At 31.5% G+C, this 18,133-nt stretch overlaps 7 protein-coding genes across 9 annotated transcripts in view; 3 read left to right on the forward strand and 4 right to left on the reverse strand.

Annotated features, from left to right (window-relative positions):
- The window catches only part of RhoBTB (Rho-related BTB domain containing), a 65,089-nt gene that overhangs the window by 17,388 nt on the left and 29,568 nt on the right, over nucleotides 1-18,133 (forward strand). The gene's annotated exons all lie outside the window — the stretch shown is intronic.
- LOC105672525 (venom allergen 3-like) lies at nucleotides 430-2,925 on the reverse strand. Of its 3 annotated transcripts, none has more exons than XM_067353390.1 (6): nucleotides 2,764-2,925; nucleotides 1,878-2,067; nucleotides 1,488-1,658; nucleotides 1,092-1,173; nucleotides 872-1,004; nucleotides 430-626 (listed from the first exon to the last, which is right to left on the reverse strand). In XM_067353390.1, exons 2-6 carry the CDS (start codon nucleotides 2,004-2,006, stop codon nucleotides 449-451), a joined length of 693 nt encoding a protein of 230 aa, XP_067209491.1. In that variant the 5' UTR covers nucleotides 2,007-2,067; nucleotides 2,764-2,925; the 3' UTR covers nucleotides 430-448. The 3 variants fall into 3 exon arrangements, with proteins under 3 accessions (XP_067209491.1, XP_012222951.1, XP_012222952.1); XM_012367528.2 differs by having other exon boundaries at nucleotides 430-629; nucleotides 2,764-2,924; XM_012367529.2 differs by having other exon boundaries at nucleotides 430-629; nucleotides 1,878-2,064; nucleotides 2,764-2,919.
- Nucleotides 3,963-6,406, reverse strand: LOC105672527 (venom allergen 3-like). The gene is made up of 5 exons (XM_012367531.2): nucleotides 6,187-6,406; nucleotides 5,244-5,414; nucleotides 4,980-5,061; nucleotides 4,775-4,907; nucleotides 3,963-4,551 (listed from the first exon to the last, which is right to left on the reverse strand). The coding sequence occupies exons 1-5, from the start codon at nucleotides 6,313-6,315 to the stop codon at nucleotides 4,380-4,382; spliced, it is 687 nt and encodes a 228-aa protein (XP_012222954.2). The 5' UTR covers nucleotides 6,316-6,406; the 3' UTR covers nucleotides 3,963-4,379.
- Nucleotides 8,944-10,920, reverse strand: LOC105672410 (uncharacterized). Its single transcript, XM_012367327.2, has one exon. The coding sequence runs from the start codon at nucleotides 10,918-10,920 to the stop codon at nucleotides 9,805-9,807; it is 1,116 nt and encodes a 371-aa protein (XP_012222750.2). The 3' UTR covers nucleotides 8,944-9,804.
- Nucleotides 11,110-12,691, forward strand: LOC105672411 (uncharacterized). The gene is made up of 3 exons (XM_012367328.2): nucleotides 11,110-11,248; nucleotides 11,679-12,013; nucleotides 12,171-12,691. The coding sequence occupies exons 1-3, from the start codon at nucleotides 11,227-11,229 to the stop codon at nucleotides 12,552-12,554; spliced, it is 741 nt and encodes a 246-aa protein (XP_012222751.2). The 5' UTR covers nucleotides 11,110-11,226; the 3' UTR covers nucleotides 12,555-12,691.
- LOC136999408 (uncharacterized) lies at nucleotides 13,366-16,585 on the forward strand. Its single transcript, XM_067353392.1, has 3 exons — nucleotides 13,366-15,321; nucleotides 15,477-15,722; nucleotides 15,807-16,585. The coding sequence occupies exons 1-3, from the start codon at nucleotides 15,242-15,244 to the stop codon at nucleotides 16,060-16,062; spliced, it is 582 nt and encodes a 193-aa protein (XP_067209493.1). The 5' UTR covers nucleotides 13,366-15,241; the 3' UTR covers nucleotides 16,063-16,585.
- On the reverse strand, nucleotides 16,526-17,300 carry LOC105672526 (uncharacterized). The gene is made up of 2 exons (XM_012367530.2): nucleotides 17,065-17,300; nucleotides 16,526-16,958 (listed from the first exon to the last, which is right to left on the reverse strand). Exons 1-2 carry the CDS (start codon nucleotides 17,262-17,264, stop codon nucleotides 16,526-16,528), a joined length of 633 nt encoding a protein of 210 aa, XP_012222953.1. The 5' UTR covers nucleotides 17,265-17,300.

Below are 18,133 nucleotides of genomic sequence, written 5' to 3' on the forward strand. Positions count from 1 at the left end.
TATTTATTGCATTTTTTTGTTAAAATTATTATTACAATAAAAATTATTTATTCTGTTACTTTTTTTATTTTAATATGCAACATTTAAGGATTATTCTATATATACTATATAAAGAGATATCTTGAAAGAAAATGTGTAAGATTAAAATCTCTGTATATTAAAACTATCATGATAATTTAATTATTTGTTTGTAATAATGATGTGTATTGCAACTTTATATTTGCTTTGTCGTTTTTTTGTCACAGATATACAATATATTAAAAAAACGTAGATATACGATATGTAAAAACGCTTTTTTCTGATTACTGTCAGTTTTTTTATAAGTCGATTATCGATGAAAAATGTCCTACAAGAATTTTTTGGTTCAGTATTGCTACATTTTTCGTCTATCGTCCATTGAGTATTAGTATTGTTAGTACATATGTATGATTTTATTTTTTTTTCAAATTCATTTCTTGATTTCATATATTCTTCCACCTCGTACATTTCCAGTTGGACCATAATTGCATACTAGATAATGCTTATTCCAATCACCGTGTTTGAACTTTATTCGTCCACAACCGACTTTTGTTGTGTTAGCCCAGACGAGTTGAGTATAATGGCTTATCACGTCACCGTCCTTATCTCTACTATAAATATATTATTTTATTAGAAAATATGTTACACACTTTAAACAATTATTTTTTAATAAAACTTGATAACATTTATGTTTAAATATGTTGATTTTTTAAAATATAGCATGACCAAAAGAAATTATTTATGCAATACGTTAATTTAGGTGACATTTTGGTATATAAATTTGTTTAAATTATACATATAAGTGTATAAAATTTATATGATTATTAAAATATTTATTATTTGAATTACTTACCTATATGCAGAAATTAGATTTTTATCAAATTTATCTACTTCGTTGTACCAGAATTGAATGATTTGTTCCAAAGTGGATTTGTTTTCGTCCGTGGAAGAGATCCATGCTATATTCTGACCAACATTGAATCTTTCTGTAATAATCATTATTTATTAACGAATAAAGTCCCATATATAATTTACGATGACAACTATACTTACATTTATGAGTCATTACTTACCTACATTTCTGCAACTATCGTGACCCATGATGCATTGATTGGCCCATCTTTGTGCAATTGTCTCTAATTCATTATCCCAGGACTAAGAAAATTATATGCAAAGCATTAAGACATTTAAGGATTAGGATAGAAGGATAGAGGATAGAAGGAAAATTCTAAATTCTATTTGCAATTTTATATGCTAATTGTAAATCAGAATTATTACTGTTAACAATCTTTTTCTTTTTCAAGAACTTTTTAAATTTTTAATATCAATTTAGTTACAAATATATATGCAATACTTTTGCAAGTTTTAAAATATTTTCAGTAGCTATAATATTAATAAATCAAAATATTTTAAAACTTGCAAAAGTATTCTATATATATATTTGTGCGCACACACACATTGTATCTTACCAAATTTGGCATGTGAACTGCCGCTGGTTGTGGACCGTTTCTTCCTCTGCGTTCCTTACCTAACGCTACATTCTGCCTCAGTTGATTATGTTTTAGTACTATAGCTGATCTTTCAGCATCGGTCAAACCCTGATTACTCCATTGTACGCATTTTGGCCCCGGCGTTGATGACTGTGACATAGAATTATGTGTGAGATTCAATTAATATTCAGCATATTGACTCTAACTTGCTTTTAATGAAAAAGAATAAAAATTTTCACTCGAAATATAAATACAATTTTTTTTGCATTGCAGATTTTTTTAAATCTACGAAAAAGAAAAAGATATAATTATGCTTTTATAATTAACTCTTTAATTAAATATTATATATACATAAATAATTCTACTTACACGGTACATGCACATCGTTTGAAGATTATGAGCATTTTGACACAAGGTTATATTGCAATAATTCGTTGCTGTTGTATCAGAAAATGCTCCAATTATTATTGCAAGATATAATAGAAACATTTTTGCCATGATATTTTTCCGGTTTAGTATTTTTCTCCGTTTTTCGAATTATGTGTGAGAGCTTCGTCTGCTACGAACAACTTTTTGTTAATATTTAACTTTAAGTGAGGATGGTTGAAATTTATATGCTGCCTGTTATCATTGAACAACACTATCTTACTAAGTCTTTCGTTATGTTTTTTAACATTTGCGTGTAAAAGAACACGTATTCTACTTTTCTTTATCTGTTTCTTTCAGTTTTTACGTGACTGATACAAGTATGGAAATTGTTTTTACCTTCATTTGTGAAATACTATTAGCAACAATTATTATATATCACGTTAGTACATCACTAGGAAAAGTTTTTTAAAATATGTCAAAATTTTTTTTATTTTTTTCTGATTATAATAAATTTTGTTTGTATTGTTATGTGTGTGTGTGTTTGTTTATTATCATATAATGATGTTTGCGATAAATAGGTATAGAATGATTATGGGAAAGCATAACGGATTTGTTTTAAATCTCTTCGAATGTATTCTTTAAAAGCAAATATTTTATCATTTAATATGACTTTTTTAATGCAAAATATGAAGTTTCCGATAAGCATTTAATGCGATAAATAAATTAAAATATGTGATTTATAATGAATAAAAAACTGTGAACGACAAGATACTGTTCACGTTACGCGAATGAAGTCAGCTAGTCGACTCGTGATTAGAGAAGAATTTAGAATAGCTCAAATTTAATAAAGTGCAATATGCAGTCAACTTATAGCAATCATACTTACAATTGTTGCACACAGTTTAATGATTAACGACCGACTCACGTTAAATAGTGAAACGTAGATAACGCGAGTGAGGCTGTACGAAGACTAAATCATGTTCGGGTCACTTCTGTTTATATTTCCCGTTGAATCAAAGCTTTCAGGAGAATATCGAATTTTAAACAGATAAACGTTTTTCGCTTTTTGGATTATTTACCACAATCGCGCTCTCTCATCGAAGTTTTCGTTAAAGTCCGAATTATAATGTTGCAGTACAAAGAAACAAATAAGAACTAAATAAAGACATTAAATCGAGTAACTAACAATATAATTAACGAATTCGAAATTTATTAAAATTATCGTAATATGTATCTTAATTATTCCTCTTATAATGGACTTTGTTTTTTACACCTCTCTTACAATTAACTTACAAACTAACTTATAACTAACTTACATCTCATTATATACTATTATTTTCATCTATCCTTTATCTTTTATCACGCTCCTACTTATGCCACACACACGCTACGCCGCAAGCGCACATAATAAGAACCAAACTATTATAAATCTTCTGACTTATTAAAACATCTATGAAAAAAAAGTAAGAATAAAACTGCGATACAAAGTTGTGGACATAAATAATTTCATAATTGCTATATCGATATGATGATATTAATTAAAAGATTGAAACTGGTTTGTTCCAGCAATGACAAACTGGTCCGTTTGTCAGCATTTGTTCTTTGGATTAGTGATTATTAAATAAAAAAATTAAAAAATAAAATAAAATAAAAATAAAAATTGTGTATGTATAATCAAAGATAAAAAATATAGTAATATAAAAGCTTTTTGAAAATGCAATGTATTCTTTTTATTTTATTTTTATCGATTATAATAAATTTTCTGTGTATTATTGTGTGTTTGTTCATTATTTTATATTGTAAATGATAATATTATTAATTTCTATAGTAAATAGCTACAAAATAATTACGACTTTATTTTAAATCATTTTGTACATAGTATATTTTTTAAAAGTCAATATTTTATAACTTAATATGAATTTTTTTGTTATAACATTCTGGTATCAAATTTTCTGAGAAATATTTAATGTGATAAATATAAAATATTTTTTATAATTCCTTTAAAATAAAATTTATTTTATAATGTTTTTATGATGTAAAATGTACTGCTGGATGGATAAAAATAAAGTCTTAGAAGCAAAAGAATTTGCTATTTTAAATATTTATGAATTTTTTATTTTTGCATTAATTATTATAACATCTTATATTTTTATTACAAGCCACACACACAATGTTTTATTATATATATTAAATAATTATTGATCAGGGAATCAAATCTAGCCAGCATCTAATAAATAATTTAAGCGACAAACAACAAACGGGACAAATAAATTTGAATCTTCTTATTAATATCATTATATCAATTGTAAAATTATTTATATCTATAACAGACTTTGCATCAGACAGTTTTATGCTTACTTTGTTATAGATATATTTTTTAGTCAGGATACTTATAATTGTTATTGTTTTTATGTTATTCGAAAACATAAAAAATTTTTTTCCCATTTGTACATTTTTTGTCAGCTTCTAAAAAGCATAAAAGTTGTAGGTGTTAAATCAAAATTATTCCCTGATTTTGTAAATTGATTGACCAATAACATTTCCAGCTGGTCCATAGTTGCAAATGAACAAATTATTATTCCAACCATCTCTCCTAAACTTGATACAACCACAACCGATTTTTGTTGTCTCAGCCCAGACAAGCTGTGTGTAATGGCCTACACCATTACCATCCCTGTAGATTAGTAGATGTTTATTTATAAACTTCTTATATGAAAAAACTGATTTAATTAATTTACATAAAAGAATTAATTATTTAGTATATTTTAAATATATAAAATTTAATATGAAATATAAAATTTTTAATATATAAATTTGTAAATATAATGTGCAAAACATACATACGATTTAATACTTAATTGTTAATACGATTAACATTTAATATTTAAAATTCTTACGTAAATCTTTTAACTTGATTGCTGTCGAATTGAGCAACTTCGTCATACCACATTGAAATCATATCTTCCACTGGGGTGTTATTTTCTGCCGAATTCATTGTCACGGCCAAGTTTTGTCCAACCACGAATCTTGCTATAATTAGATTTATTATTTAAGAACAAAGTGTCAATTATAATTAATATAACTGCAAAAATGACTACTTACGCACGTTCCTACACTGATCATGTTGTATAAGGCACTGATCCACCCATCTTTGTGCAACCGTTGCTAATTCGTCATCCCATGTCTAGAAAATTGCCATGTATTAAGTGCAAGGTATTTTTATTGAATTATTAAAGAATTTTTCTTCTCGGAAAATATACTCGATTTTTATTGTATACAAATTGCGATAAACGCACTTTTTCAAATTTTTTTGACTCTTTTCCATTGTTGTATATTTAAAAGAAATTGAATATTTTAATATATTACCAAGTTTGGCATATAAGCTGCTGGTGGTTGTGGGCCATTGCTTCCTCTCCTTTCATTACCCGATGCGACATATTGTCTTAATTCGTTATGTCTGTTTACTGTACGGTTTTTCTCGTTTTCGGTTAATCCACGATCGTTTACATTAACACATGCTGACGACGGATTAGGTGACTATAACATGATATTGAATTTTTACATTTATTCAGAAATATAACTTCAACTTTTCACTTTTAATTAGAAATAAAGACAAATGATAAGACAATAAATTTTGTAATAAATATTTTCCAAAAATTTTTAAATAATTCTAGAACTGTTTTGAATAGCATCTTTTAATCATAATTTTCTTAAGAAGAAAGATTTTTTTATTCTAACTGTGTTAGTAAAAATATTTTTAGTTATATTAGTTTTATAATACTATTTTAAATTTGTGTAAGCTTTAGAAAAATTAAAATGCAAAAAAAATTCTGCTGATACAACCAGACTTAGAAATGATTTTGATTGTTGTTGTTCTTTGGCAGTTCAAGTATGAAGCAGTCTAATTTTCATGCGATTAATTATATAGGTAAAAATAAAAAATTAAAAACATGTATAATACGTTTTTTTAAATATTATATAAAACTTAGACTCTCTGTAAATGCACCAATTCTATATTTGCGCGCGCCGGCATAAAATTCGATCTATCGACAATTTTTAGCAAAATTATTTCTTAAAGGAATATATACGGTCAAATCTGCTTGATTATTATGTATAAACAGAAATAAACTACCTTTTAGTCCAAATAATCACACACACACACACACACACACACACACACACACATGATTGATTTTGCCAAAAATAAATTACGTTAAACAAAAAAATATCTCCTAATTAGATAAAATGAATTTAAGCATATGGAACGCATTTTGTGTTGGTTAGTGTATATATAGCCATAGTTACTTACAGGATATTTGCACATTGTTTGAATAGATCCGCGTTGCGTACATGATCTCAAATCGCAGTAATTGGTAGCTGCATTTGCGCTTGTTATTGCAATTATGGCAAGACATAGTATATTATACATCCATGCCATTTTTTTACTTTTCTTGATTTGATTGGTCTTTCTTAATTTTTAACCAACTACTGTGACGACACCTTGAAAACTGTTAACAAGTTGAGAAACGGCTGCAATTTATACCAATATATACCACGCGTTATCAGTCATCATTACCATACACATTAATTTTATCCATAACTTGCACATAAATTGTCTTCGTTTTTGTTGTCATTCCCGATCACCTTTATATCTTTGTTAAGAAAACATTGCCATATTTGCATTACATGTTGATTACTGTTACTATCATCGCATATATCGATTAGGATCTATTAAAAAATTAAATTATTTTTTAAAAATAAAAATATTTTTTTGTAAATTGTTTTAATTACATTTATTGTTTTTATGAAGAAATATATAGGCATTATTTTTATTGAAAAATTTGCTATTAAAAAGTTTTGAAAGAGAAAAACACACATAGATCATGAATTTAATTCCAACAACTTTATTTGCACAATTGTATAAACGACATTTGACATTAATTTGATAAAAAATTACAGATGTATCAGGCTCTGATGATTGTTAAAATAAATAAATTTGATAAATTAATTATTAATTAATTAATTTGATAAATGATTGTGCGGATGTATGTTGATAACGGCCACGTTTGATGCACGACATATGTATTGACAATTACATATTACTGTGTTTATGGTTCAATAAATGACGCAACCAGCTAAGTAAAGAATTCCTTGCAAGAAAAGAAAGAATATAGAATGAATTATTGTGATTAACTGCGTAGTTTACGAAAAGAAAAACGATTTAGGACGTAAAAGTGTAAATATATAATATAAAAATGTAAAAATAGGATGTATAAATAGAACATAAAAATGTAATCTGTGATTATCTGTTAGTATCTGTGTTTGTCTGTTAATTAGAGCAAGGAACTTATTACGCGCAATCTTAAAAATTTTTATGTTACATTATGTAATATTTTTATGCAATTTACTATATCAAGGACTATAAATGCTAATGACATTATTAGCTTTTCAAATAAGATAGAGTAATCAACAGAACTGAAGGATACATTGATGTACTTTTGGCATTAGCAGTATAATAATAATGATTTAAAAGTAAATAATTGTTATATGTACGAAGAATGGTATTCTAATCAGCATTTAATATCAGATAGTCAAGTAGACATTAGTATTCGCAAATACTGTAACTTGTTATTTTAAGAAATGCTTTAAGAAATGTGTAAATATTAATAACAAAATTCATACGTCATACTTGTGATAACATAAAAAATAATGTCAGGTAAATAATTTTCAAGGTAGATAAAAAGAGTCTTACTAATTAATATATCATACAAGTGTCACACAGTACGCAGTTAGACTTACATTTTACTATTATATTCAAAACTATCCGCTTTGAAAAAATTACACAGTTAATAATATAATTTATTCTATAATTTTACTTAATTTCTTTACAAGGAATCAGTTTTTCCGCCGTTTATATTACAATTTATAATTATCTTGAATAATAATATGCAAGTGCGTCGTGTGAAAACAGATTTACCTACTAACATTCTTGTACATACATATAATACGATTTAGGACGTAAAAATGTAAATATATAATATAAAAATGTAAAAATAGGATATATAAATAGAACATAAAAATATAAGCTGTGATTATCTGTTAATACGAAAACGTTAGTTTGTCTGTTAATCAGAGCAACGAACTTATTACACGCAATCTTAAAAATTTTTATGTCACGTTATATAATATTTTTATGCAATTTACTATATCAAGGACTATAAATGCTAATGACATTATTAGCTTTTCAAATAAGATAGAATAATCAACAAAACTGAAGAATACGTATGTACAAGAGTACATATAATACGATTACAATAATTGCAATTAATATTCATAAATTTAAATGTTAATAATACATATGTATGTAATGCATATATGTATTGTATGGTAATCAATGTTGTTTTGTAAATAACTTTTGAATATTGAAAATTATTTCGTTCGACTTCTTTACTAGACTTTACATTAGACTTGCAATACCGTCGAGTCACACATTTCTCATTCAAATCCGAGCATTAATAAATCCGAGACCGTGAAAAGCTATCAGGTCGATTGAAAAATCGACTCTATCACTCGTCGGCTTATCATTATATGCGCCAATAGAACGGAACGGCCGAAAACGGGTCGATTTCGAACCTTAGTGCACTTCACTGAGAATCATCGTTTTTTTTTTCTCTCCACCCTCCTTCCCATTCTTTCGGAGACTGTCTCGGGCGTCAAAAAATGGGGGCCTTGGTGGGCGGGTGGCTATTCGAATCTCCAAGCAGGGATGAATGGAAGCCATGAGTCCATTCACGCGCGTACCTGACTTCCAGCGTCGAGTCGTGAGAATCAACCAGAGTTCTTTCAAGATCTTTTTCTTCCGCGCTCTCGGCATCGTAGGCACTCCGTTTAAACATCTTTGAGAATAAAGAGTGTGATACACGGCAATTTTCTCTACAGCGACGTTTCTCAGGACGTCCCTCGATTACGTCTGTATTGCGACTCGCGACGTCAAATTTTATGTGCACCGCGTATATCTATATCTGAAACAGACAATTCTAAGAAATATTTTTCATCAAATGTTGCAATATTAAAAATATTGAACCATGGATATATTTATTTTTATAGTTATTTAGTTTTAATTTAATTAATGGATTTAAATGTAGAAGAGTTTTGAACATACTTTAAAAAACGGGGATTTCAGGAAGTTACTTAGGGTCTGAAAACTAATAATGGAGAGATCGTTTCGATCAGAAAGAGCGGCGTTTGGCACCTGTCGCGTTGTTTTGTACGAACTTATATCCCAACTATTCTGAAACGATATACCTGATCCGAGACAAATTAAGCGCATACATCGGAGAATTCGGGAAGGCCGTCGATTACCGAATTCTCAATTTCTTATTCTTACACGTTCCGGAAATTCAATTTCACACGCATTAATGATAATTATCTGCATCTCTCTGGTAGTCTAACAAAGATTGATTTTGTGAGAATACAATAGGCTTTATTGTACTTCTTTTTTGTAAATCTGTATCCATATTGTATCTATATGAAGCATAATTATGTAGCCGTATCTCTTAGGAAATAAGAATTATAAATTACATAACATTAATTCAAAATGAAATTCTAGCTGAGATTTTTTATGCAATAATACGTCACTGATTTTGTGCGAGTAAAATGGTATTATTTTATTAATTGAATTGAGTTTGAAAGCAAAACACAGATACATCCAAAAAATATATTTTTTGTATATTTTTATATTTTAATATCAATTTTCAATTTTTTATTAATGTTTTTTTTTTTTCAACTTTTTAATTGGTAGCATATGTTTCTTGTTATTCGCTATTGTCATTATTAAAAATGATATGTAGAAGAGATGATAGAATGTTACATCAAATTAAGAGTGTAAGAGAGTTCGAGAAAGATTTTTAATATTTTATTATAGAATTTATATTTCATTGTTAATCTCTGCAGTGTCTTCTGTATGTTCTTCTAATTTCTCAGATATGTCATTCTTTATGTGATTGTGTATATCATTGTTTTCTTCATGTTTCTCTAATTCCTCAGATGAATATATTTGACGTTCCTTTTTCTCATCCTTCTTTGGTCGCCATGGTTGCGGTGCCCGGAATTCAAGATCAATCTTCTGTTTCTTATCGTTGTTATTAGAGTGGTTTCTAATCCTCAGTACAAATATATTCGGGTTTTCTTCAAGACTTAATGATTTTTCCACTTTTGATTTTTTAACTCTCTCATTTGTGTAAGAAGATGTAGGAATATAATCGTTTTTTACACTCGGATACAACGTCATTGTACGACACCCCGTCTCTTCCTGATCGCAGGTTTTTTTTATCAATGACGTATCTCGAGGAGTGCGACAAAGTTCTAAATTTCCATCGGGCATTTCGAACACGACGCCATCGTCGCACTTTTTTAAGCTCGATGTCGATTCTTTCGCGGCTGTGTCCTGGCTGATGCATTCGCACGGAGGATCGTACTCTTCCTTGATCGGTTCTTTTTGCGTCCTAATGATGACACGATTGTCATTAAAAATTGCTTCGATTTCTTTATATGGTTGTCCTTTCTTAACAATCTCAGATACAATTCTTTCGGTTGGAGTCTGCTCTACCTCACGTTTCTTCAACTTCGATTTACTCTTGCTTCTCAAATATTGCATGCTTTCTGTCGACGTGCAAGTTACTGCGGCACTTATTTGCCTATGTGAAGGGGCCGAATGCATTCTAGTTGCATGCACAGCGCAATAATTAGAATATTGAGGAAGGATTGATGATTCGTATCCGGAAGGAATGCGCTCTGGCCATGCCGAAGCACAGTAAACATTTTTACGACTGATGTAAGAGGAAACTTTGTCTTTGGGTGTCAAATACGCGTGCTTTGATTTTTCGAATTGAAAATCTCTTTGAGCTCTTTGTCCGCGTTGATGATGCAAAGCGCCGGAATGACGAAAACAGGATGAATAGGATGCTTGTAGACCAACTGGTTCAATGATTAATGAAGGCTTCTTTGTTGCCGGACAGCCACAGTTGAAAGTTGCCGCAATCATCCTTGTTCCTGTTGTTTCGTTATGGATGTAAATAATACGACTTATTACATCACATGATGACAAATTTCGAATAAATTTGCATTTGGTTATCTAAACGGCGACATGTTAGTGATTTGTGAGAAATAACAAGTCTGCGACATAAATTTGTTTTCTGACACGCCGTGAATACGCCAGATTGAAGAATCGATTCTAGCAAACCGTAAACCATAACCATATTTTTACACGAAAATGGAACGTTAAATAAATACAGAATAAATTTTTTCTTTTCACAAACATTTTCTCTCAAACTTCAAATTACTAGTAAAAATGCAGTTTTCTGATAGCAAAGGTAAATATAGGAATATTTTTTTATTCAATTAGTTTGCGAGACTAATTTTAGTTAAAATTATGCTTGCAATTTAACCTAATATTAATTGATATCTTATTTTTAGAATATTTATATGTTTTTGATTACATTTTATTATAGACAAATAAAAAATAATTAAAAAATATAAATAAATATAAATTATAAGATATAAATAATATGTATATAAATATAAATTACAGTATTAAAAATTACAACTGTTAATAAGATAATCTCTATTTAGAGATCTAGAGATATTTAGAGATTTGAAAATAATAAAATTATAATAAAAGAAAAATTAAACTTTATTAAACAAATGTATTGCTTTATAAGCACAAAATATGACAAATTACATTTTTTTAACAAAATATGTAAACATTTATTTAATACGATTCTTTTAAAATGTTTTAACAAGATATGTGCATCTGTTCTTCAATATCTGAAACGTCATTATCTTCACTGCACTCAACCGCCAAGGATGTTTGCTCAAAGTATTATCAAGAGATTGGAGCAGAGATGATTAGCAATCAGTTGATCATTAGACTAGAGAAGGACAAGAGCAGGAAAAAGAAACGAGGAGAATGGGATCCACCTTGCGATTGCGTTGAGATTCAAAGGCCAACAAGCAAAAGCGGACCCAGAATAATTAATGCAGATTGTGACGATCGCATTGTATTTCGCGTCCAGTCAAACTTTCAGTTAAACGGAAAAGAAAATTCTGTGTACAAAGCGCAAACTATCGCTTACAAAGTTTGTCCTGCTTTAAATTGTAAAACATTAGTGATTCCTGATTTGCGCGTTTTGTAAAGCAACAGATTAACGCATAAATTGTTATAAATGAGAATATATAAAAATAATAAAAAGAAATATATAATTTTGATCTGCCAGAAAAATTAAATTCATGTAGGTTGGATCATGTAAAGATGAAGGGGATAGCCATGAATGCAAGACCATCACGGTTTATCCGCAATTTACTACGGGATCCCAAGAGGTATATAGCGATCACGTAACGGAGGGCAATCAGAATATCTTTTTACTAAGAGTGAAAAAGAAACCAGAAAGCTCTGAACAGAAAGCCAGGAACGTCGAACTTGAACTCAGAACGCCTAAACCGCCAACGCCGCCACTTGCACTCGTATCTGCGGTTTCGTCGCCGCAACCCGTTGTCGATTTAAATGCAAAAGTTGTAGAGAAACCAGATGAGATCACTTCTATCACGGCAGAGAAGCTTACCAAGCAACCAACAAAAGAATTAAAACATAAGAAAAAGAAAAAGAAAAAGAAAGAATAATTAACAGCTTGATCAAGAATTATAAATTATATGAAATAAATGAAAATAAATGTAACTATGCTAAAACATGCTATCTTCATGTTTTTCCAAATTTTATATTTTGTAAGGCATAACTGTGCATTTTTTAATTTGTTAATTAATTCGTTTTGTAGAAAATGCACATTTATTTTATTATAGTTTATTATTAGAGTTTACGTAATATACAAGAGAATATAGCAGAATAATCATGGCAATGCATTAGCATAAGTATTTTTGAGAATGTAAAGAACATGAATCTGGGCCGAATCGGTAGCCATCGATGACATTCGGAAGAAAAGCTTAGGACTTCGTCAATGGTTAACGTAGATAGAATCCTCAATACATGAAATACATGTCGCACGGCGAATAGGCGTGAATGCGAAGAGGTGCGAAACTCAGCATGCGCCTAGTTCATTCATCGTTCCGACCGACCAGCCGTGCAAAATTGCTTCGTTACGGCCGACCAGATGAGCCTCTCGTTCAGGACTATTTCCCTTCCTCCTTGACTCCTTTCCCTTTACAAAATCTTCAATGGGTCTCATGGCGATGACACAGTGCGTCTCTAGAGACCGCATTGTTAAACCCTAGCATTATTGTAATCGTTGCTAAATCTTTCGACAACCTCTCCGTGTCAGCAATGGTTGCCTATCGAACAATAAGCAAGAAGGCTACCGTGATTCCTCAGATGTCGAAACTTACGGCGACTTTATAATCTACGATTAGACTAATCCTAAAATGCCATATGCAAGACACATGTCACAGAAATTATTTTTTTCATATTTTATGCATAATTGCGCATTAAAAAATGTGTTCTTTATTTTTTTACATTCCAGATACATAACATTATTTTTGCCTTATCTAATTTCTCTTCTTTAAAACTAGAAATGCATCTGTCGTTGAATTCAGCATCAGATAAGAATAATAATGTCCATAATTCTTTATTCAGTCCAGTACGCCGTTTTATGCGCGGTTTGGAGAATACTTGAAAAATTTGAAACTGTCCTCATATTTCCTCGGCATTGTCACAGATCCTCTCGAAACCGTCACAGTCGGCGAATCACGAATGTCCCGCGAGCATCGTCCGCGACATCGACCGAAATATCTGTCCGACATATAAAGTTGAACGCACAAAGGAGGATGGATGTCGCGATTATCAGCGTGTAGGGAGAGCGCGGAAGGGCACAATACGGAGACGCGCGGGATAAGAAAATGCGTGGGCGGTTTCGTAATCCGTGAATGGCGTGGGAGTTCATAAAGGTGTCGTTCGCATTCTGTGTGGTCGCGTTTAAGGGCGACGACAATGGCACTGGCCAATAAATTAGGACGCCACGAGGGAAGGACGCGGCTCTCGATACACACGGGAAAACAGCGTGACGAGTATGGTCGCGGCGGTTGGGTGAAAAGCTACTCGTTTTCCCTGATCCCGGAGCTGAAGAGGAGTCTGCGGTCGTTGATGAATGGAGCGACAAGTGACCGCGATATTATACGTGGAACGGCTCTCTATGAGCTAAGGACAGAATCTCGACACGCGGGATAAGACGTCTTCGAGATGAAAGAGCGGCAATAATTCATGGACCACTCACAAAACATATAAAATTGAGATTTTTCGCATGATTTGACACACGAGTGCGATTAAAATTTAAAGGAACTTGTAGTACTTTGATCAAAGAGAAGTCCAACGCTATAAAGATCGATATATTATACAAGTAGAACGTGTTTCTTAAAGAAGTACCAGAAAAATCTTGATAAATTAAGCTTTCGTTAAAATTCACTTGATTTGTGTTTAGCGTGGGATAAATCGCTAATTTTTAAGTCGCAAATTCGCTCGTTTTTCCGTTAATAGATTAATTGTCGTCGACAACGGACGAATAAATAAATCAACGCGCGCGTTCGCCACAGGTGGTGCCGCGCACGATCGTTCAGGGTGGTCCCTCGATTTCTCGCATTGTGGCATCGAAAACCGCAACCGTGGCTGCTTAATCCGCGGACGAAGGGTAAGGGGAGAAAGCCGTAATATCATCATTATATTACGTCACACAGATGCGCGGCACGGGGGATCTTGAGACCGCCGTTTTTATATTGCGGTTACAGCACCATTGTGTGCCCCAGTGTGTCCACAAAGGGCCCCAAAAGAACTCCTGCGGAGAAAAGGTCTGCGGCATAGCGTAGTTACTGATTGGCTGCTTCCCCTGTCGACAGCTATGGTAATCTGTACGCACTTCCTGCATCTCTTCTCTTTTCGACCCCCGATTGACACCTGTCGACTCCGTAAACGAGACGTTTTCGCCGAGTTTGAAGAATTATGTCACATTGGATTTATAGAGTATTGCTTTAAAAGAGGAACATAATATTTTATTATTTAATCTTCTCTGCACTTTTGAGTATAATAAATAAAATAATAATTTATTAAGTGAATAGATGCGCGCGGGAGCTTAGAAACTGAATTTTAACTCGCCATGAACGTTGTTGCGCTTTTAGTGAAAATATCGAAATTAATCGAATCAAGATAAACGGTTGTCACATTGTTAAGCTGCACACATATCGGACATTTGGTTTGCTTTCTGAGAAAATTATAGAATTTTGTAGAAAATGAGTGGTAACAGTTGCGCCTGATATGAAGGGACTGCAGACAATAAACTGCGATCGGTGAGGGAAAATGCTGGCGAATCATGCTGGAACCACTAATAGTTTTGACAGTGCTAAATTGCATTTTCATGTTCAGTTCCACAGTCACGACTTGTGCATTATGGTAATTATACATTATAAATTATTTCACTTGCCGTCTCAACTTAACGCAACTAGAACATTTACAAATTCATAAATATTTAATATTTATAAATAATCTATGTATTATTCAAACTTATAATTATGCCATTACATCGATAATTTTGGTGGCAAAATTAGGTGGCAATATCAGAGCCAAAGTTGTTGCTCCAAAAGAAATGCTACTCAACAAAAATCGAAGACTTACACTTTTCGACCTGCCAAGAAGTCAGGAAAATCAAAGTTTGACAGCACGGATGTCAATGTTGTCAACAAGAACGATAGTCATGAGCACAAAACTAAAAGATGTAAAAAGAAAAGATCTAAGAAGAGTGTGAAATATTTAGCAGAGGATCAAGAAAAGAGCGGAGAGAACATTTCACTCCCGTACATTTCTTATTTTTATTGTAGCATACTCTTTTAATATTATTGTCTTATTATTCTATATTATTAAATGCGTTTTACAAATAGACTAGAAGCAAAGAAACTCGAGGAGAAAAGGAAAATGTCCGAAGCTTCTCAAACAATAAATGATACGAAATCGACGGTCGTAATGGAGTTCTCGACGGTCCAAAAAGTTGTGCAGATCGTTGATAACGATTCTGATATTAATTCGGCGCGAATCCCTCTCAAAGATATTGTCGTCAAGAAAGATACGGCGAACAAGAAACGTGATTATAACATTGAGCAAAATTTCGGAACTAATATAGCCACAGCCGAAAATTAAGTTCTTAACGAATTGTTATGATAGATTAAAAAATTGACGTAAAACCCAAAATCGAAAAGTTTTATAAACATAAAACAATATTGTGACAACGAGATGCGTAATAATTAGCGCTAATAAATTAGTGTTAATAAATAATTAACGCTTCATCAAATGTTTCACATTTTTGCCTTCTAATTATATTGCCGTATTCGTTTTATTTTAATATTTGAAAATATGCGAATAGAAACGGTATTTCTTAAAAATGTTATTCGTAGAAAATGAAAGAAATAGGATATTTTAAAGACTATACGCGTTTTTCTGTGAGCGCAACAGCATTGCCATTAGCTTTACCGAAGAATTATTCCACTTGTTTACTACCACTTATTTCCGAGAATTATTCCACTTGTTTACTATGATATCTTTATTTTTTTTCCACATTCCATATTTATGTTTGATTCCTTGAAAGATATTTAAACAGTCCACTTTAAGATTTTTTACACACATGTTCGCCACCGTCTATGCTGCAGACTGCATTATTGTTTTTCCTGTTCAAAGAGCTGTCCGATCCATTGCAACTATCCGGATGTTTCATAATTTGAATGATTCGAATGTTTTGTTTGCTATCGATCGGCGAGGTAGGTCTATTCTGTGTCATGCATCGACGCGCATTTCGACATTCTCCCGATTCTCGATTGCACATCTTCTCTCTGAGATACGATCGATGTCCTCGTCCATCTTCACGATTACATTCGAAGCACGAGGGATCTTTGAATCTCCATCGTACGCGAACTGAGTCAGCTTTTACGCATTTCGGGATATCGCGTAAATGCGCGTTCCGGTGTTTTCGAATCGGTTTTTTGGGCACGCAACATTCGCTTGAATCCACTTTTTTAAGATTTTTCGAGAATCCTGGGAAACTAAAAAAGAAAAGATATAATTTGGCGCTAGAGCCACCGAACAAACATATTTTAGCGCATTATTATTGATCAGTTCGCGATCCGCGACACTGTTACGAGTTCGTACCATACCGAAAAGAGAATGCACCAGATGCATGTTATGCAAGCGGTGTTGCATATGGTAATGCAGTCCACCATTTTGCAAGTCGATAAACACTTCGCATTTTTGTGACCCTCAAAACAATATTTCCATAATTCAATAACGTCTAAATACGATTTTCTAAATATAACGATGAGATTTCCAATTACTAATGATGACAACGTCATAAATTGTACAACAACAATATAATAGTAATGCGTGAAGTTACAAAATTACCAACAGTTATTGCGGTCAGACGCAATTATTTCGACTAATTGCAGTCGATAAGATATAGCCATATTTTTCATTAATTGTACGTTACGTCATGCAAGTTGTTATGTACAATTTTGTATTAATTACCGAGTAAATATAAGGAATGAATCTAAAGATTATTGTGTCTTCTTGCTTTCGAAGTGAATTTAACTTGCACTTTTTTGCATTTTGTTCATTTTCGAGATTTATTTAATTTTAGGAAAATATTTTTTATTATACAACTTTGCATGTAAAACTAAACTATATATCTGCACAGAATTTTTTGCGTAGACAGCAATAAGCCAGCGATAAGGATATTTTTCACAATATTTTATATACTTTTTAAAATTAATTATCCTACATATAATAAAGAGAATATCGAATATTGCAGATATTTTTTAAAATTAATTATATACTAATGTTTGTTGCAAATTGTTTAATGCTTATAAAGATTGGAATGTCATTAAAACACATCAGTATAATTATTACTTAGACCTATGCTTTACACACTTTGACATTGCGTAGTCATGTGCGTTGTATGTACTCGCTGTTTACAGCTTTACATCGCAATTTTACGACCGCTTACGCAGCGCAATTTATGACTTTTAAGATATTTTTACGGAAACTAATAATTTTCTATACATATGCAATCGAATTCATCGATGCATATTACATCGATTATTCAAATCGCAAACCGCAACGTTATCGGAAAGTTTAGAAATATAGCACAAATAAATAGTTGTGAAAGAATATTGGCGACTGTGACTTTGATTTTTCTGTAAGTCAGTCTTGTAGTTAAAAAATA

This window comes from Linepithema humile, chromosome 4, assembly GCF_040581485.1.
Source record: "Linepithema humile isolate Giens D197 chromosome 4, Lhum_UNIL_v1.0, whole genome shotgun sequence".
Classification (NCBI taxonomy): domain Eukaryota; kingdom Metazoa; phylum Arthropoda; class Insecta; order Hymenoptera; family Formicidae; genus Linepithema; species Linepithema humile.